At 38.1% G+C, this 21,381-nt stretch overlaps 1 protein-coding gene across 1 annotated transcript in view; it reads left to right on the top strand.

Annotated features, from left to right (window-relative positions):
* LOC141372875 (uncharacterized) overlaps positions 1-20,295 on the top strand; it is a 75,392-nt gene extending 55,097 nt beyond the window's left edge. Inside the window, exons 4-6 of the mRNA XM_073893463.1 lie at positions 14,416-14,551; positions 17,708-17,762; positions 18,562-20,295. Of these exons, the coding sequence (XP_073749564.1) occupies positions 14,416-14,551; positions 17,708-17,727 (156 nt within the window). The 3' untranslated portion in view covers positions 17,728-17,762; positions 18,562-20,295. The remainder of the gene's footprint in view (positions 1-14,415; positions 14,552-17,707; positions 17,763-18,561) is intronic.
* Positions 20,296-21,381: the final 1,086 nt, after the last annotated feature.

The following is a 21,381-nucleotide window of genomic DNA, read 5'->3' on the forward strand; positions in this document are numbered from 1 at the left end:
AGAGTCCATAGTATCTCATGGTTAGGTTGCCCCTCCGATTTCCCCCCTTCATTCTTACCCTCCTGCTATCTTCTTCTTTTTTTTTTTTTAACATATAATGCATTATTTGCTTCAGAGGTACAGATCTGTGATTCAACAGTCTTGCACAATTCACAGCACTCACCATAGCACATACCCTCCCCAATGTCTATTACCCAGCCGCCCCACCCCGCCCACCCCCCACCACTCCAGCAACCCTCAGTTTGTTTCCTGAGATTAAGAATTCCTCATATCAGTGAGGTCATATGATACATGTCTTTCTCTGATTGACTTATTTCACTCAGCATAATACTCTCCAGTTCCATCCACCTCATTGCAAATGGCAAGATCTCATTCCTTTTGATGGCTGCATAATATTCCATTGTGTAGATATACAACTTCTTCTTTATCCATTCATCTGTCGATGGACATATTGGCTCTTTCCACAGTTTGGCTATTGTGGACATTGCTGCTATAAACATCGGGGTGCATGTACCCCTTCGGATCCCTACATTTGTATTGTTGGGGTAAATACCCAGTAGTGTAATTGCTGGATCGTATGGTAACTCTATTTTCAACTTTTTGAGGAACCTCCATACTGTTTTCAGGAGTGGCTGCACCAGCTTGCATTCTTACCAACAGTGTAGGAGGGTCCCTTTTCTCCGCATCCCTGCCAACATCTGTCGTTTCCTGACTTGTTAATTTTAGCCATTCTGACTGGTGTGAGGTGATATCTTACTGAGGTTTTGATTTGGATTTCCCTGATGCTGAGCGATGTTGATCGCTTTTGCATGTGTCTGTTGGCCATTTGGCTGTCTTCTTTGGAAAAATGTTCATGTCTTCTGCCCATTTCTTGATTGGATCATGTGTTTTTTGGGTGTTGAGTTTAAGAAGTTCTTTATAGATTTTGGATACTAGCCCTTTATCTGATATGTCATTTGTGAATATCTTCTCCCATTCTGTCGGTTGACTTTTGGTTTTGTGGACTGTTTCTTTTGCTGGGCAAAAGCTTTTTATCTTGATGAAGTCCCAATAGTTCATTTAGCCCTTGCTTCCCTTTTCTTCAGCGATGTTTCTAGGAAGAAGTTCCTGTGGCTGAGGTCAAAGAGGTTGCTGCCTGTGTTCTCCTTTAGGATTTGGATGGACTCCTGTCTCACGTTTAGGTCTTTCAACCATTTGGAGTCTATTTTTGTGTGTGGTGTAAGGAAATTGTCCAGTTTCATTCTTCTGCATGTGGCTGTCCAATTTTCCCAACACCATTTGTTGAAGAGACTGTCTTTTTTCCATTGAACATTCTTTCCTGCTTTGCCAGGATTAGTTGACCATAGAGTTGAGGGTCCATTTCTGGGCTCTCGATTCTGTTCCATTGATCTAGGTGTCTGTTTTTGTGCCAGTACCATACTGTCTTGATGATGACATCTTTGTAATAGAGCTGGAAGTCCGGAATTGTGATGCTGCCAGCTTTGCTTTTCTTTTTCAACATTCCTCTGGCTATTCTTTTCTGGTTCCATACAAATTTTAGGATTATTTGTTCCATTTCTTTGAAAAAAGTGGATGGTATTTTGATGGGGATTGCATTGAATGTGTAGATTGCTCTAGGTAGCATTGACATCTTCACAATATTTGTTCTCCCAATCCATGAGCATGGAATGTTTTTCCATTTCTTTGTGTCTTCCTCAATTTCTTTCATGAGTGTTTTATAGTTTCCTGAGTATAGAAGATTCTTTGCCTCTTCGGTTAGATTTATTCCTAGGTATCTTATGGTTTTGGGTGCAATTGTAAATGGGATCGACTCCTTGATTTGTCTCTCTTCTGTCTTGTTGGTGTATAGGAATGACACTGATTTCTGTTCATTGATTTTATTACCAATTTACTGAATTGCCATATGAGTTCTAGCAGTTTTGGGGTGGAGTCTTTTGGGTTTTCCACATAAAGTGTCATATCATCTGCAAAGAGTGAGACTTTGACTTCTTCTTTGCCGATTTGGATGCTTTTGATTTCTTTTTGTTGTCTGATTGCTGTGGCTAGGACTTCTAATACTATGTTGAATAGCAGTGTTGATAGTGGACATCCCTGCTGTGTTCCTGACCTGAGGGGGAAAGCTCTCAGTTTTTCCCCATTGGGAATGATATTCACTGTGGGTTTTTCATAGATGCCTTTTACGATATGGAGGTATGTACCCTCCCCTCTATGCCTATACTCTGAAGAGTTTTGATCAAGAAAGGATGCTGTACTTTGTCAAATGCTTTTTCTGCATCTATTGAGAGGATCATATGGTTCTTGTTCTTTCTTTTATGAATATATTGTATCACATTGATTGATTTGTGGATGTTGAACCAACCTTGCAGCCCAGGGATAAATCCCACTTGGTCATGGTGGATAATCCTTTTAATGATCCTATTGGCTAGTATTTGGTGAGAATTTTTGCATCCATGTTCATCAAGGATATTGGTCTGTAACTTTCCTTTTTGATGGGGTCTTTTTCTGGTTTGGGGATCAAGGTAATGGTGGCCTCATAAAACGAGTTTGGAAGTTTTCCTTCCATTTCTATTTTTTTGGAACAGTTTCAGAAGAATAGGTATTAATTCTTCTTCAAATATTTGGTAGAATTCCCCTGGGAAGCCATCTGGCCCTGGGTTTTTGTGTGTTGGGAGATTTTTGATGACTGCTTCAATTTCCTTAGTGGTTATAGGTCTGTTCAGGGTTTCTATTTCTTCCTGGTTCAGTTTTGATAGTTGATACATCTCTAGGAATGCATCCATTTCTTCCAGATTATCTAATTTGCTGGCATAGAGTTGCTCATAATATGTTCTTATAATTGTTTGTATTTCTTTGGTGTTGGTTGTGATCTCTCCTCTTTCATTCATGATTTTGTTGATTTGGGTCATATCTCTTTTCTTTTGGATAAGTCTGGCCAGGGGTTTATCAATCTTGCTAATTCTTTCAAAGAACCAACTCCTAGTTTCATTGATCTGTTCAACTGTTCTTTTGGTTTCTGTTTCATTGATTTTTGCTCTGATCTTTATTATTTCTCTTCTCCTGCTGGGTTTAGGCTTTATTTGCTGTTCTTTCTCCAGTTCCCTAGGTGTACAGTTCGGTTGTGTATTTGAAACCTTTCTTGTTTCTTGAGAAAGGCTTGTATTGCTATGTACTTTCCTCTTAGGACTGCCTTGGCTGTATTCCAAAGATTTTGAATAAAGAGAATAACATATATAAATACCAAAAATAAGGGTAACTACTATGAAGGGATAGAATATGACTCTAAAAATGAAAAATAAAAAAGATTTTTTTAAAAAGGGATTGATAAGGTGTTGGCTGAAAAAGGGGAAAAAAAGTTCAAAAAAAGAAAAAGAAAAAGAAAAGACAGTTAAAAAAATTATCTTTGAAAGACTAAAGAATCATGGTAAAAAAGCCATGAATTCTATATGCAGTATTCCTATAGCACTGGAGTTCTGCCATTCTCATTGATTGGTACTTGGTCTTGGCTGGCTGTTCTTGCTGATCTTCTGGAGGAAGGACCTGTTACCGTGGTTCCCAATTGTCTTTGCTGGGGGTGGAATTGCCCCACCCTTGCCGGTCTGGGCTAAATAATCTGCTTGGGTTTGATCCTGGGAGCTTTTTTTCCCTGCAAGCTTTCAGTACAGCTTTGGAGGATGAGAGTGAAAATGGCAGCCTCCTAATCTCCGCCCCAGAGGAGCTGTTAACTCACTGAGCCCCCAGCGAAAAGCAGTCAATCACTCCCGTCTCCGCAATCTCTGGCCGCACTCCGTGCTCACCCCGCCTGTGACCAGGCATTTCTATCTCTGGCATCTGACCCCGTGTGGAGTCTCCAAACCCAGCAGATCTCCGTGCTGCTCCTCCTGGGGAAAGAAAGGGAGTCTCCCCAAACTGCTGCTTGTTGGGTCTCTGCTGGTAGAGCAATGGACCGACTGTGGTGCAGATCATGGTTTATGGCAACCCAGAGCTGAGAGCCCGCTCCTCGGCTCTGTCTCTGCAGCCGGTTTCCCTGCTCCGATAACTGGGAGCTCTGCTGCACTCAGGCACCCCCTGTCTTTCTGTGACTCTGAGGGTCCCGAGACCACACTGTCCCAGAGAGGTTTCCACCCTCCACTTAGCCACTGAAGCGACGTCCTTCAGCTGAGCCGACTTCTAAATGTTCTGATTTTGTGCTCAGCTACTCTATCACTTGCCAGAAGCAGCCGACAGAGGCCCCCTCCCCCACTGTGTATCCTCTGGAATATTGCCTCGGATTCACTTCTCCTCACGTCCTACCTTCCAGAAAGTGGTCGCTTTTCTGTTCAGAGAGTTGTTGCTATTCTTTTCTTTGATCTCCTGTTGAGTTCATAGGTGTTCAGAATGGTTTGATCCCTATCCAGCTGAATTCCTGGGACCAGACGAAATCCAGGTCTCCTACTCTTCTGCCATTTTGCTCTGCCTGGACTTGCCTGTTTCTTCTTGGTGTGATTTAATATTCCCTATAATCCAGAAGTCAGATAGCATTGATTAGAATAAGCTTTAATTCTTTTTGACAAAAATACTTCAGAAGTGATACTGTGTACTTCCTTTTGCATGATAACAGGAGGCATGTCATCTCAAATAGTCCAATTAGTAATGATGCTCAGTTTATTTACTTTGTGAAATGATGGTAACTAGATTTTCCTTTGTAAAGGTACCTTTCTCTTTTTGCAATTAATAAGTAACTGGAGGGGTGATATTTTAATACCTTTTGACTATCCTGGTTCCCAGTAAACAACTCATGATTATAGAATCCCATTGATGATCCTTATCTTAATCAAGAATTTTTTGGATATTGTGAAAGTGTCAATTGCCTAATTCCACCATGTCTTCTATTTTCATTAGCTAGCATTTTTCTGTTTTCTTTTTTCTTAAAGGAGCTTTTCTATACTAACATAGGAAGAATTACATTTCCATCTAAAAAGACAAGTATATGTGTGTTTTGTTCTTTAAAATGTTATTTATTTATTTAAGAGAGAGAGAGAGTGTGAGCACACATGCAAACAAGATGAGGGACAGGGTAGAAGAAGAGAGAGAATCCTAAGCAGACTCCCTGTTGAGCATGGAGCTCAGTGTGGGGCTCCACGTGGAGCTTGAACTCACAACCCTGAGATCATGACCTGAGCTGAAACCAAAAGTCGGATGCTCAACTGACTGAGCCACCCAGGCACCCCAAGACAAGTATATGTTTAATTTTTTTCCATTTAATTACCAATTTTCAGAGTAAGGAGTAAATAGTATCTAGTAACCTCTAATGGTAACACATATTTTTTTCCCTTTCTCTCTTTTATATTTTATAAAATCAAGGCTTTTTATTTATTCAGCATTACACAATTAAAGTTATTCTTTTTGATGATCAAAATATCACCAATTTGAATCATGACTATCCCTTCAAGCTACTTTCTGTGCCCTCTTGATATGCCCGACCAGAGGTAGAATCAGCCATTGCTCTAAAGACCTCTTTTTTTTTTTAAAGATTTTATTTATTTATTTGACAGAGAGAGACACAGCGAGAGAGAGAACACAAGCAGGGGGAGTGGGAGAGGGAGAAGAAGACTCCCCGCTGAGCAGGGAGCCCAGTGTGGGGCTCGATCCCAGGACCCTGGGATCATGACCTGAGCCGAAGGCAGACGCTTAACGACTGAGCCACCCAGGAGCCCTCTAACGACCTCTTATTCATTTCAATGGACAAAGGTATTTAGGAAGTAAGGATTGAAAATTAAATATGCTCGTTTCTATTGGGATAGAATCATTTCAATGCCCTTTCAGAGGAAAGTGAAAAAGTACATATAATATTAACACATATTTATTCATTTTACCTATAATAGACATAACTATATTTTTACCCATATGATTATATACTTTATTATATATATTTAAAAATATATATTAAAAACAATTTCAAACTTATAAGAAAGTGGCAAGAATACAAAGACCTTCCATATCTTCTTTCCAGATTCCCCAATAGTTAACATGTCACACATTTTTCTTACTATTCCCTTCCTTCCTGCCTTCCTGCCTTCCTTCTTTCCTTCTTTCTTTTCTTTCCTCCCTCCCTCCCTTTTATTCTTTCCTTTCCTTTCCTTTCCTTTTTTCTTTCTTTTCTCTTCCTTCCTTTCTTCCTTCCTTCCTTTAAGTTTTTCCTAACCCATTTGAGAGTACATTGAACGTAATGCTCATTACATTCAATACTTCGAAAAACAAGGACATTTTACTACAAAATCACTATGCACCATCAAAATAAGAAAATCATCATTGATGCAGTGCCATCATCCTATTATGTGCATTGATATTCCTGATTCAGATTTAATATTTCTTTTTGTTTTCATCTTGATAATTGAGGCTTGCTTTATGAATGAATCTAAAAAATTTTTACTTTTAATAATTGAATTAAGCTCATTGGTGTTTTTTTCTATGACCTATTTTTGGTCTCAGATCTCTCATATTATTTCTGGTTAATTTTGTTTATATATTATGTTATATTTACTATCTGATTTTCACTATGTGGTATATTTTTTCTTTATTTTATTTTATTTTTAAAATTAATTATTTAATTAATTTGACAAAGAGATAGAGAGAGCCAGAGAACATAAGCGGGGGGTGGGGGTGGCAGAATGGTAGAGGAAGAAGGAGAAGCAAGATCCCTGCTTTAGCAGGGAACCCAACAGGGGGACTCAATCTCAGAACCCTGGGGTCATGACCTGAACCAAAGGCAGAGGCTTAACCAAGTGAGCCACCCAGGTGCCCCATCTTTCTTTCTTTTTAAAAAAATTATTTTAAAATTCTAGTAAAATTAACATAACATGTTACATTAGCTCAAGTGTACAATAGAGTGATTCAAAAATTCTATACATTACTCAGTGCTCATTACAATAAATGTACTCTTAATCCCCTTCACCTATTTTACCTATCCACCTACTTACCTCCTCTCTGGTGACCACCAGTTTTTTCCTTATATTTGAGTCTGTTTTTTTGGTTTGTCTCTTATTTTCTTTGTTTTGTTTCTTCAATTCCATATATGAGTGAAATCATATGGTATTTCTTTCTCTGACTGATTTATTTCATCTGACATTATACCCCTAGATCTATATCCATATATGTCAGTGCAAATGGTTAGATTTCATTTGTTTTTTATGGCTGGGTAATATGCCAGTGAGTATATCTATCTACCTATCTATCTATCTATCTATCTACCTATCTATCTATCTATCTATCTATCTATTTATCTATCTATCTATCATCTATACCTTATCTTTAGCCATTCATCTATTGATGGGCATATGGGTTGCTTCTATGTCTTGGTTATTGTAAATAATGCTGCGATAAACATAGAGGGGCATACATATTCTTTTGAATTTTAGTGTTTTTGTATTCTTTGGTTAAATACCCAGTAGTGGAATTACTGGATCATATGGTAGTTCTGTATTTAATTTTTTGAGGACCCTCCATACTGTTTATTACAGTGACTGCACCAGTTTGCATTCCCACCTACTGTGCATGGGGGTTCTTTTTTCTCCACATCTTTGCCAACACTTGTTTTTTCTTGTGTTTTTTATTTTAGCCATTCTGAGAAGTATATGGAAATATCTCATTTTGGCTTTGCTTTGCATTTGCCTGATGATAAGTGATGTTGAGCATCTTTTCATGGGTCTGTTGGCCATCTCTATGTCTTTAGAGAAATGTCTGTACTTGTCTTCTGCCCATTTTTAAATTGGATTATTTGGGGGGTTTTTTGGTGTTGAGTTGTATAAGTTCTCAATATATTTTGGATATTAATCACTTACCAGATATGTCATTTGCAAATATCTCTCCCATTCAGTAGGTTGTCTTTTAGTTTTCTTGATTGTATCCTTTGCTCTACAGAGCTTTTTCTTTTGATGTAATCCCAATAGTTTATTTTTGCTGTTGTTTCCCTTGCCTTGGGAGACATATCTAGAGAAAATGTGCTATAGCTGATGTCAGAGAAGTTACTGCCTGCGCTTTCTTCTAGGATTTTTATGGTTTCAGGTCTCATATTTAGGTCTTAATCCATTTTGAGTTTATTTTTGTGTATGGTGTAAGAAAATTGTCCAGTTTCATTTTTTTCCGTATGACTGTCAGTTTTCCTAACACCATTTGTTGAAGAGACTGTCTTTTTCCCATTGCATATTCTTGTCTCCTTTCTCAAATATTACTTGAGCATATAATCGAGGGTTTGTTTCTGGGCTTTCTATCCTGGTCTGTTGATCTATGTGTCTATTTTTGTGCCGGTATCATACTATTTTGTTTACTACAGTTTTGTAGTATAACTTGAAATCTGGAATTGTGCTATCTCCAGCTTTGCTTTTCTTTTTCAAGATTGCTTTTGCTATTCAGGGTCTTTTACAGTTCTATAAAAATTTTAGGATTGTTTGTTCTAGTTTTGTGAAAAATGCTGTTGGTATTTTGATAGGGATTGCATTAAATGTGTAGATTGCTTTAGGTAATATGTACATTTTAACAATATTTGTTCTTCTAATCCATGAACATGAAATATCTTTCCACTGGTTTGTGTCATCTTTAATTTCTTTCATCAATGTTTTATAGTTTTCAGAGTACCGGTCTTTCATCTCCTTGGTTAAGTTTATTCCTAGGTATTTTATTATTTTTGGTGCAATTATAAATGGGATTGTTTTCTTAATTTATCTTTCTGCTACTTTGTTATTATAGAAATGCAAAATATTTCTATATATTTATTTTGTATCCTGCAACTTTATTGAATTCATTTATCAATTCGAGTAGTTTTTTGGTGGAATCTTCAGGGTTTTCTATATATAGTATCATGTGATCTGCCAATAGTGGCAGTTTTACTTCATCCTTACCAATTTGGATGCCTTTCATTTCTTTTTGTTGTCTGACAGCTGTGGCTAGGAATTCCAGCACTATATTGATAGGGGTGATTGTTTTGTTCCTAATATTAGGGGAAAAGCTCTAAGTTTTTCACCATTAAGTGTGATGTTCCCTGTGGGTTTTTCATATATGGCATTTATTATATTGAGATATGTTCCCTCTAAACCTGTTATGTTGAGGGTTTTTATTGTGAATGGATGTTGTACATTATCAAATTTTTTTTGCATCTATTGAAGTGATCATATGGTTTTTATTCTTTCTCTTGTTGATGACATGTATCATGTTGATTGATTTGCAAATATTGAACTACTCTTGCATTCCAGGAATAAATCCCAGTTGATTGTGGTAAATTGTTTTTTTCATGTATTGTTGGATTCAGTTTGCTAATATTTTGTTGAGGATTTTTGCATCTATGTTAATCAGAGATACTGGCCTGTAGTTCTTTCTCTCTATCTCTCTCTTTTTTTGGTAGTGTCTTTACCTGGTTTTGGTATCAGGGTAATGCTGGTCTCATGGAATGAATTTGGAAGCTTTCCTTCCTCTTCTATGTTTTGGAATAGTTTGAGAAGAATAGGTATTAACTTTTCTTTTAAATGTTTGGTAGAATTCACCTGTGAAGCCATCTGGTCCTAGACTGTCATCGCACACTGAAATAAAGTTCTCAGACACCAATCTGAGTGGCCATGCAGGGCTGCCTCTGCAAGGGAGAACAGCAGCAGCTGAATCCTGCACATAGTTTTATTTTGATTTTTATCAGAAAAGCAAGGACAGATGCCTCCAAGAATGGGAAAGGAGTACAAAGGGATGGCAAATATCTTGAAGCAGGTTTGCATTTTCCCCTATGCATAGGCACGGAGGGAGTCAGTCATGGGATAAGGGATCATAGCTCCTAACTTATGCTTTGCCCCTGGGGATCCTGGGATCCTGCTCCAACCAGGCCATAGCATTCAATAGCCTGAGAACAGGAATGCTTATGATGTTTCAGCTGCTTCCACAGTCACCCCTTAGGGCTTACAATATACTTTTTAAGACTAACCTAGGAGATGATGGGATCCTGCTCCTATCGGGCCATTGCATTCAATAGCCTGAGAACAGGAACTCTGCTGACGTTTCAGCTGCTTCCACACTCATTCCTTAGGGTTTATAGTATATTCTCTCTCTTTTTTTAAATTTTATTTTATTATGTTATGTTAGTTACCATACAATACATCATTAGTTTTTGATGTAGTGATCACCATGATTCATTGTTTTTGTGTAACACCCAGTGCTCCATGCAGTATGTGCTCTTGTTAATACCCATCACCGGGCTAACCCATCCACCCACACCCCTCCCCTCTAAAACCCTCAGTTTGTTTCTCAGAGTCCATAGTCTCTCATGGTTCATCTCTCCCTCTGATTTCCCTCCCTTCATTTTTCCCTTCCTTCTCCTAATGTCCTCCATGCTATTCCTTATGTTCCACAAATAAGTGAAACCGTATGATAATTGACTTTCTCTGCTTGACTTATTTCACTTAGCATAATCTCTTCCAGTCCCATCCATGTTGATGTAAAAAAGTTGGGTATTCATCCTTTCTGATGGCTGAGTAATATTCCATTGTATATATGGACTACGTCTTCTTTATCCATTTGTCTGTTGAAGGGCATCTTGGGTATTTCCACAGTTTGGCTATTGCAGACATTGCTGCTATGAACATTGGGGTGCATATGGCCCTTCTTTTCACTACATCTGTGTCTTTGGGGTAAATATCCAGGAGTGCATTCTGGGTCATAGGGTAGCTCTATTTTTAATTTTTTTGAGGAATCTCCACACTGTTTTCCAAAGTGGCTGTACCAACTTGCAGAGAGGAGGGAATCCAACCATATCACTGAAGAAAGCCATCAAATGTTGAATGTTCCAACAGTGTAAGAGGGTACAATATATTCTCTTAACTTATGCCTTGCCCCAGGAGATCATGGGATCCTGCTCCTACCAGGCCATTGCATTCAATAGCCTGAGAACAGAAACGCTGCTGACTTTTCAGCTGCTTCCACACTCACTCCTTAGGGCTTCCAATATATTTTCTGAGAATAATTCCACACTAGACTTCTGTCTGTTGGGAGTTTTTTGATTACTAATTTGATTTTATTGCTGGTAAGTGGTATGTTTAAATTTTCTATTTCTTCCTGATTCAGTTTTGGGAGGTTATATGTTTCTAGGAATATATCTACTTCTTCTAGGTTGTCCAATTTGTTGACAAATAGTTTTAATAATTTTCTTTTATAATCCTTTCTATTTCCTTGGTGTCAGCTGTTATTTCTCCTCTTTCATTTGTGATTTTGTTTGAGTCCTCTCTCTTTTTAAAATTGTTTTTGATGAATCTGGCTAAAGATTTATCAGTTTTGTTCATCTTTTCAAAGAACCAGTTCCTAGTTTCATTGATCTGTCTTATTGGTGTTTTTTGTTTTGTTTTATTTTGTTTTGTTTTCATTTCTGTTTTATTTATTTCTGCTCTAATCTTTATTATTTCCTTCTTTCTGGTTTTGTGCTTTCTTCTTCTTTTTCTAGGTCCTTAAGGTATAAGTTTAGGTTATTTACTTGAGATTTTTCTTGCTTCTTGCGGTAGGCCTGTATTGCTATAATCTTCCCCCTTAGAACAGCTTTTGTTGCATCCCAAAGATTTGGGACCATTGTGTCTTCCTTTTTATTTTTCTACATATATATTTTTCATTTCTTCTTTGATTTCTTGGTTGACTTGTCATTGTTTAGTAGCATGTTATTTAATATCCAGGTATTTGTTCTATCCATGTTCTATTCATATTTTTCCACGTGGTTGATTTCTAGTGTCATAGCATTGTAGTTAGAAAAAGTGCATGATGTGACTAATCTTTTGGAATTTGTTGAGACTTGTTATGTGGCCTAACGTGATCTTTTCTAGAGAATGTTCCATGTGAACTTGAAAAGAATGTGTATTCTCCTGTTTTATGGTGCAATGTTCTGAATTCATCTGCTAGGTCCACCCGGTCCAATGTATTATTCAAAGTCACTATTTCCTTGTTGATTTTCTGCTTGGATGATCTGTCCATTGATGGGAGTGGGTGTTAAAGTCAACTATTATTACTGTATTACCATAGATTACTTTCTTTATGTTAGTTAGTAGCTATTTTATATATTAAGGTGCCCTTATGTTGGATGCATAAATATTTAAAATTGTTATATCTTCTTGTTAGATTGTTCCCTTTATGATTATATAGTGTCCTTTATCTCTTGTTATAGTCTTTCTTTTAAAGTCCATTTTGTTCAATATAAGTATTGCTAACCCAGCTTTCTTTTCACTGCCATTTGCATGATAAAGATTTCTCCATCCCTTCATTCTCACTGTGTATGTGTCTTCAGTCTGAAATGAGTCTCTTGTTGGCAGCATATAGATGGATCTTGCTTTTTATTCATTCCACCATCCTATGTCTTTTGACTGGAGTTTTCATTCCATTTACATTCAAAGTAATTATTGATAGGTATGTACTTACTGCCATTTTGTTACTTGTTTTATGGTTGTTTTTGTAGTTCTTCTCTGTTCCTTTCTTTTCTTGCTCACTTCTCTTATGGTTTGATGGCTTTCTTCAGTGATATAGTTGGATTCCCTCCTCTCTATTTTTTGTATATCTATTACCAGTTTTTGAGTTGTGGTCACCATTAGGCTTGTATATAACATCTTATGCATATAGCAGTCTATATATCAGGTTGATGGTCACTTAAGTTTGAAACCATTATAAAAGCACTAAAATTTTTACTCCTCTCCTCACCATGTTTCATGTATATGGTGTTATACTTTACATCCTTTTATTTTGTGAATTCCTTGACTGATTTTTACTTGATTTTACTGCTTTTGTGCTTCCTATTTTTCTTACTTCTGCTCATGATCTTTCCTTTTCACTTAAAGAATATCCTTTAACATTGCTTGTAAGGCTAGTTTAGTGGTGATGAATTCCTTTAACTTTTGTTTGTCTGGGAAAAATCTTTATCTCTTTTTCTATTCTGAATGATAATTTTGCTGGATAAAGTATTCTTGGTTGCAGTTTTTTTTTTCCTTTCAGCATTTGGAATATATCATGACACTCTTCAGGACTGCAAAGTTTTCTGAAAAATTAGCTGCTAGACTTATGGGGTTTCCTTTGTATGTAATTATTTTCTTTTCTCTTGCTGCTTTTAAAATTCTCTCTTAATCACTACTTTTTGCCACTTTAATTATTATGTGTTTGTTATGGACCTCCTTGGGTTGATTTTGCTGGGGGCTCTCTGTGACCCCTGTATCTGGATTTCTGTTTCCTTCCCTAGATTAGGGAAGTTTTCAGCTATTATTCTTCAAGTAAATTTTCTGTCCCTTTTCTTGCTCTTCTTCTGGGATCCCTATGCAAATGTTATTAGGCTAGATGGTGTTGCTGAGTTCCCTTAACTTATTCTCATTTTTTATAATTCTTTTTTATTTCTCCTGTTCAATTTGATGGCTTTCCATTACTCTGGCTTCTAGCTTGCTGATCTGTTCTTCTGCTTCCTCTAGTCTGCTATTTATTCCCTCTAGTGTATTTTTTATTTCAGTTATCAAGTTTTTCATCTCTTCTTCATTACTATTCATTACTATTGATTGGTTCTGTTTTTTTTTTTTATGTTTTCTAGCTCTTTGTTAAGGGTCTCACTGAAGTATGCCACTCTTTTCTCAAGTCCAGTGAGTATCTTCATGACCATTACTTCAAATTCTCTATCAGGAAAATTGCTTTTCTCTGTTTTGTTTAGCTCTCTTGCTGTGATTTTGCATGTTCTTTTATTTAGGACATGTTCTTCTGTCTCTTCATTTTGTCTAACTCTCTGTCTGTTTCTCTGTGTTAAGAAAGTCAGCTACAGGGGCACCTGGGTGGCTCAGTTGTTAAGCGTCTGCCTTCGGCTCAGGTCATGATCCCAGGGTCCTGGGATCGAGTTCCACATCAGGCTGCCCGCTCCGCGGGAAGCCTGCTTCTCCCTCTCCCACTCCCACTGCTTGTGTTCCTGCTCTCATTATGTCTCTCTCTGTCAAATAAATAAATAAAATTAAAAAAAAAGAAAGTCAGCTACATCTCCTGTTCTTGAAAGTAGTGCCTTATGAAGAAGAGGTCCAGTGGTCCCCTGTAGTGCAATATCCCTTGTTCACCAGAACCTGGCAAAGGGGTGTCATCTTTGTGTTTTGTGTGCACCCTACTGTTTTGATTGAACCACATTTGTTTTCAGTCCAGTCATCTGTAATGGCTGTCTTTGTGTGAGCATGGTTTGGTCCCTGTGTTGTTAATGGGCAAGTCTGGGGCCACCTTGGACATGAGTTGGGTCAGACCAGTGTTTGCCAGAGCTGCAGCTGCATCAAACTACAGAACACTTTCCCTGTGTTGTTCCCTTAGAAGCTTTTTTGGGGGGCAGGTCCTGCACTCAGGCCAGATGTGTGCCCCCCACCCCCACCCACTGCTGGGGTTGCAGTTGATCTAGTGTGTGTGATTATCTTTCCTTCTCCCCAGGGCAAGAGTTACTCTGGAGTGGTGCTGACTCCTGTTGAGGCTGTTTGCACAATGCCATGCTTGTGGTGCCACTTTGGATGGACTCCTGACAAGAATGAGTTGGAGGAGGTGGCCTGCAGCAGAATGCAGGGGGCAGGTATGTGAGTGTTAGCAAGGTGTGCATGGATCTGCTGTGGAAGGGGACCTGGAACCACTTTGGAGAACTTCTGAGGGCGGGTCCTCCTGCACTTGTTCTGAGATTAGTAAATGAATCTCCTTTCTGTATACTCCAGGCATTTTTCAAACTGCTGCCTCTATGAGGTATCTCAGCTAGGTTGTTTGTTATGCTGTCGGTCTAAGGGTGGGAACTCAGTTTCTTATTGCTATCTGACTCTCCCAGAGCTGTTGATTTTAAAGTTCCAGGTGTTAAGCCCCACTGATTGTAAAAACTTTCAAAGTTAAGCCCCTCTGGTTTTCAAAGCTGAATGTTATGGGGATTTGTTTTGCCAGTGCAGGTCCCCCATGCCTGGGATGCTTGTTGTGGGGTCTGCTCCTCTTCCTTCTCCATGATTGTGGTATCCCTCCCTCCCATGATTAGTCTTTTGGGTCAGTTCTGTCCCAACTGCATCTCCTTCTTACCCTTTTCAATGTTGCTTCTTCTCTATGGTTAGCTGTGGAGAGTCTGTTCTGCAAGTTTTTGGGTTATTTTCTGGGTTATTTACATGGATGTGGGTGTCATCTAGGTGTATCCAGGGGACAAGATGAGCTTGGGATCCTCCTTTTACTTGGTCATCTTCCTGGAAATTGTTATTTTTTTCTTTTTTGAAAATTAATTTACTTAAAATTTTTTTCTGATATTTAGGAATGCTTATATTTTAATTCGAATGGTTATCTTTTGACTAATAACTTTTGTACTCCAGTCCCTGTCTCCCTTTTCTTTTTATTATTTAATTTGATGAGTTTAATGATATGTTTTGACTTCTACCTGTTTCCCAGGTAATGACCAAAAACATTCTCTTTCCCCTTTTCTCTTGTATCTGTTTTTTTAGCTTTGTTATTCTGCTTTGTTAGAGCATTTAACATTTACACACTTTTTGTTTCCTTACCCCATATTTGTTAACTCTTAAATCTGCTTTTGCTAAAGTTCCCAATTATCTTGGGTAGAAGAAACTTGATATTCTATACATATCTCAGGAAGGGCTCTTAAGTACAATAGTCCCTGAGTTCTTACATGTTGAACACTGGTTTTCTATTGCCTTGATAGTTGATGGAGAGCTTGGTTGGATATAAGATCCCTGGTTCATACTTTCTATTTTAGTTTCTTAAAAATACTGTTGTGCTATTGCTATGTTTGTTGCTGTCTAGAAGTCTGTTGTCAACCCATTTTTTTTTTCTTCTTGTTAGGTAGTTTTTTGGATTGGAGCAGAGAACTCTTTTTTATTTTAAAAGTCTTATAGTTCTATTATAAAATGCCTCAGAGTTGATTGACACATTTTCCCCAGGTACATGATTTTCCCTTGACCTTTCAGGATATAGATTTAAGTTTTTTCTGTCAGAGAGTTTTCTTGAATTATATTTTAAAATATTAGTTTCAGAGAAAGAGAGTGAGAAAGAGAGAGCACGAGAGGGGGGAGGGTCAGAGGTAGAAGCAGACTCCCCGCTGAGCAAGGAGCCTGATGCAGGGTCTCCATCCCAGGACCCAAGGATCATGACCTGAGCCTAAGGCAGACGCTTAATGACTGAGCCACTCAGGCGCCCCTTTTGCATCTTTTATAGTAGAATTAAATATTTTCCAAGATACAACATTATATAGACATTTTACACATTACATAGACAAAGGAAATGCAGGTAGATTAGAAGACACAATTGCAACAAAGTCCCCCTTTCAGGAATTGGGAGCTCAAGTGATATTGAATAGATAGATTTATCATGAAGTTGAAAATATTGAAAATATCAGGGATGCCTGGGTGGCTCAGTTGGTTAACCATCTGCCTTAGGCTCAGGTCATGATCTCAGTGTCCTGGGATCAAGCCCCATGTCAGGGTCCCTGTTCATCGGGGAGTCTGCTTCTCCCTCTCCCTCTGCCTGCCACTCCCTTTGCTTATACTTTCTCTCTCTCTTTCTCTCTGTCAAATAAATACATAAAATCTTAAAAAAAAGGAAAATATTGAAAATATCAGATGTGCTTCCAAAGGAGGATATGGTATTTGATTTAAAGGCCACATGGGGGTCAATTTACTCTGAAGAGCTGTAAGTTTTTCCAGGATAATCTCCTATTTTTCTTTCAAAAAAATTTACAGAAGACTTTCCTCCAAGAAGTCCTGTACTTGGGTAGAGTGGAATACTGTCAGGGGGATTGCTGGCTTCCCGTTATTAAGGGATCAGATATTTTTCCAGCTTTTTAATTTAATTTTATTTATTTATTTGAGAGAGAGAGAAAAGGAGAGAGAGAGAGAGAACACTAGTTGGGGAAGGGGCAGAAGGACAAGCAGACTCCCCACTGAGTGTGGAGTCCGACACAGGGCTTGATCCCAGCACCCTGAGATCAGATGCTTAACTTCCCGAGCCACCCAGGCACCCTTCCATCCCTCTTTTAAGAGAAATAATCTGACAAAGGCACAAACATCTCCATCTTAAAGATGTTCTTGTCAATTGTTAGAACCCCATTTAACATCTTCTTGACATTTGTGATATAAAAAATGCCGAATTCTTGTATGGTCAAAATTATATGGAAACTTATTAAGAATTTGTCAGATCTGTGGCGTGGTAGAAGTGGGGCAAACAGAGCTGGCTTCATGGAGGAAGTCATTAGAACCAGGCCCTGAAAAATTTGATAGAATTTTAAAAAACAGAGAAGATGGAGAATGATATGCTTGAAAAGGAAACAGACTGAGCACAAGAGGAAGTCTGCTACATGAGACAGTCTGGCTTTCACAAAAGCTCCTGTAATGGAGGGAATAGAGTCCAAGCTAGAAACTCAGCCTGTAATGCCCAGTCAGACCAGAGGTTCATGTATAGTTTTCTAAGAGTTGTTTTTTACCCAGACTTTATAAAAGTACAAAATTACCCTGTTACTCATGGGTGTGAGGGGAACATGTGCATGTTACCCTTTATGGTTTGTTGCAAACACCCTTGGGGAACAGAAACACCAAAGTTGGATGTGGGTGGGCAATGCTGCAAACCCAGAACAAAAGGTGTCAAGATTTTCTGATTGGCAGAAACAGTTCTGGGAACATCTCCCATTCTGCCAATCATCTATTCCTCACAACAACCACTATCTTATGTATATACTATTATTCTCTCCATTTTATAGATGGTGAAACTGAAACTTAGAGAAGATGACTTATCTGCCCAAGGTCAAAAAGCCAGTAGGTTGTGGAATTCCTTTGGATTTAAGGCACATATCCTTAACTACTATTATATTCTTGCAACCTAATTTTAAACTTTTATCAAAATATTCTAGAAATGTTCACAGTGTGAAAACTGAAAATGCCCTAAATTGCAATATGGCCCCTAAAGTTTAGTAGCTACCAATTAACTGTTGAGTAAGTGAATGACTGGATTAGTGAATAAATGAATGCATGAGTGCAAGACAATCCAATTGAAAAGGAAAATCCTCTTGGCTCTGAAAGGCTGAGAACATTAGAGGACATAGGAGAGAAAAGGAGAAAGAAAATCTCTTTATTTCACATTCCTAAGAAGCTATAGAGAAAGGATAGTTGTTTTAAAAATCTGTATAAAATCCAATGGAAGATCAGTCAACATAGCCTTGTGGATTTTTTTGGTTTCTGGTACAAAAAGAAATGTAAATGTAAATGGTTGGTCAGAGGCCAGAATCAGCTTCAAAGGCTATTGACTATTATTTTAGATTTTTCTTTTCCAGATTTGGGCTTTCCGTGGAAACCTATTTCTAGTAGTCTACAGAGTTGGAAATTATTAATGCAGTTTTCTGTTCTGCAGTCTTGAGCTTTGAGAACATGTGTTTTGATGATGAGGAAGAGCTAGTTATAAGCCTGTGCCTCAACAGCAGTACTTAGTGACTATTCATGACAGAATTTTTAGCGAGGATGCAATGGGAAGTTACTTAAATCAGAGGGCTGAAAGCTATCAGAAGAGGGGAGGAAGGGGAAAGGACACAACTGGAAAGGATTGTGTTTTGTTTTGCAGAACCAACAGTTCCAGCCAAGGAGATGCCCTGCTAAGCGTTTCACCTGAGAGCTCCTTGCAAGGTGTGTCTCACCTGATATCCCGTTACATGAGCCAATTTTAGCTAGATTGGAGCTGAGGATCTGCTCCAAAGCAGCTGGAATTGTCCTGAAGTTACCTTTCACGCATTATAATACTAGGATCTCCTATCGAGTGGAGTTTTCCACCATTTTTGGAACACGGGATGTATGAACTAGCCTGTTGACATTCTAGGCATACACAGTTGAATTGAAGTCCCTAGTGATAGAATATGTATAAGTTCCTTAATGTATATTCATGTTCCCTGTCCCCACCCCCAAATACGCTGAATAAAAACTTTTTGTACTAACTCCACAGGAGACAGCACTTTGAGAGCTATCCCCCTGTCTCCTTAACAAGCAATAAAAATTCTTTGCTTTCAACACTTCCTTGGGGTGTGTTCAATTGAATGCACTCCAAGAAGTGAACCCCTTGAGTTCAGTTATAGAATTACCTTGAAAACACAGTAGATCATATTGATTGTATAAAGACCATGGGGAAAGATGATCCACACTTAAATTAATTCCAAACTGTCAATTCATTCATGTGAACTCATCTCAGAAATGGTGAGAAAATAATAGAAAGAATATCTTTATAATCTTTGTCCTTCTTATAGTCCTTTTCAATATTTGGCAAATATTTGTATATCAATTATTCTTTTTCTTATTTCACTAAACCTATAAACCCATTAGGTTTAACATAATTATAATAATTATGTTTTAAAAGTTTTTTGTATGTTATGATGTTCTGACATCATAAAAATCTTTCAGGAACTGTAGAGACTGCCCCTCCTGGGGCTAACCATTTCTCAGAGACAACAAAAGACTCACCCTAGAGTGTGCCTTTCATATGCAAACCAATCTATCCCCAATCTATACTCCTAACCACTTCCCAAAACCAATATTTTCTCTAAATCCTCCCAGGTCCAGATACCAGACTATTGGAGAGCACCCCATTGCCCAAAGCCTGCCAGAATTATTCAAATAAGCCAATTCTAAACTGTCACTCTGCTCTGTCTTGCTTTTCCTGCACAAACCCCAGTAAATGCTCTGGCCTAGGCTTTCCCTTCCCTCCTGCTTCTGCTCCTGACCAGAACCTGGTGCTCGCCCTGGGGCACTGTGGGCATGGCATCTATCAGGAAATGTTGATAATAAATTCTTTTTTCAGTGGCATTGACCTCTTCATATTAACAGTCACTTCCATAATTTAAAATCACATGGGTACAAATGATATAGGAATATGTTTGCGAAAGCTGTGTTATGCTAGCCTATAGACCTTACTGATTTTGCATAAAAAAACACACACATAAATGTGTGTGTGTGTGTGTGTGTGTGTTTGTATAAGCTATGAACTGAGCTTACCCATATTTCATTTTAAAATTTGAAAGAATTTAGCTATATTGTCAAAGAAGGAAAAAGAGCAGAAAATACAAATAAATTTGACCTGTAAAATGAGTATTCTTTTTTTTAAGATTTTTATTTATTTATTATGAAAGAGAGAGAGAGAGAGAATGGTAAAGAGAGAGCATGAGAGGGAAGAAGGTCAGAGGGAGAAGCAGACTCCCCGCCGAGCAGGGAGCCCGATGCGGGACTCGATCCCAGGACTCCAGGATCATGACCTGAGCCGAAGGCAGTCGCTTAACCGACTGAGCCACCCAGGCGCCCCTAAAGTGAGTATTTTTGAATAACAATAGGAATAGCAGAGATTATTAAAACATAGTTACACGGACCTTTAGTGCTTTCCAAGGTACTGTCAAAGGCAAAAGAAACTAAATGTTATTGGTAAAGTTCAAACCTACAATAGAAATTATAAAGAAAGAAAAGTTGTATTTGTGTTTTATTTAGAAAGTCTTCTCAACAAAGACCCTCAAACCAATAGTAATCATATCTTTGATATGAATGTGTGAAACCCCCTAACTACAGGAAAAGAGGTTACTGGGATTTAGTTCCCAGTTGGAAACTTCAGAGGGTGTCTGCTATGAGATTATTTATCATGGAATGCTTTTGCATGAGACTTTTAAATTGGACTAAAACCATCCTAAGACCATGTTTGTTCACACAAAATTTATAAATGTTTTGAAATTCACCAGTCACATTATACTTAAAGTCAGGTGACCAGATATCTGGACATAATTATTAATACACTGACCTCACTCTCAAAAGTGTGCCAGTTTGGACAAAAAATTACAAAAAATTGCACATTTACCTTTCTCACCTCTCATCCTTGAGCAGAACTTTTTTAGCACACGATTAGTGGTATATGCATTGAAAATCTTATAAAGTGTTTACCCTAAAGGACACATAGTAGGTTTTCTAAATCACCACATAAGATAAAAAGTTTATTTAATTAATTAAAAATTCTGGAATATTATGTTTTAAGTTTATATTAACACTGTAAGTTTATTTTTTTAAAGATTTTATTTTTTTATTTGAGAGAGGGAGATCACAAGCTGGGGGGAGGGATAGAGGGATAGATAAGCAGACTCCCTGCAGAGCAGGGAGCTTGATGTAGGACTCGATCCCAGGACTCTGGGATCCAGACCAGAGCTGAAGGCAGATGCTTAACTGGCTGAGCCACCCAGTGTAAGTTTATATATCATCGATGGTCACTGAACATGATTATCATTATCAAACCTGTTTTCTTAATTTAGTTGTAGATTGCCTTCAGTGCATTTGAACTACAATCCGATTTCATCATCTGGAAGATGCCTTTGAGATATCTGTGAGCCTACAGACTCCTAGGGGAACTCTCCTTTCTAAAGCA

Source organism: Callorhinus ursinus, unplaced genomic scaffold, assembly GCF_003265705.2.
Source record: "Callorhinus ursinus isolate GAN/ISIS: 27379988/994484 unplaced genomic scaffold, GSC_fseal_2.0 scaffold5, whole genome shotgun sequence".
NCBI lineage: Eukaryota > Metazoa > Chordata > Mammalia > Carnivora > Otariidae > Callorhinus > Callorhinus ursinus.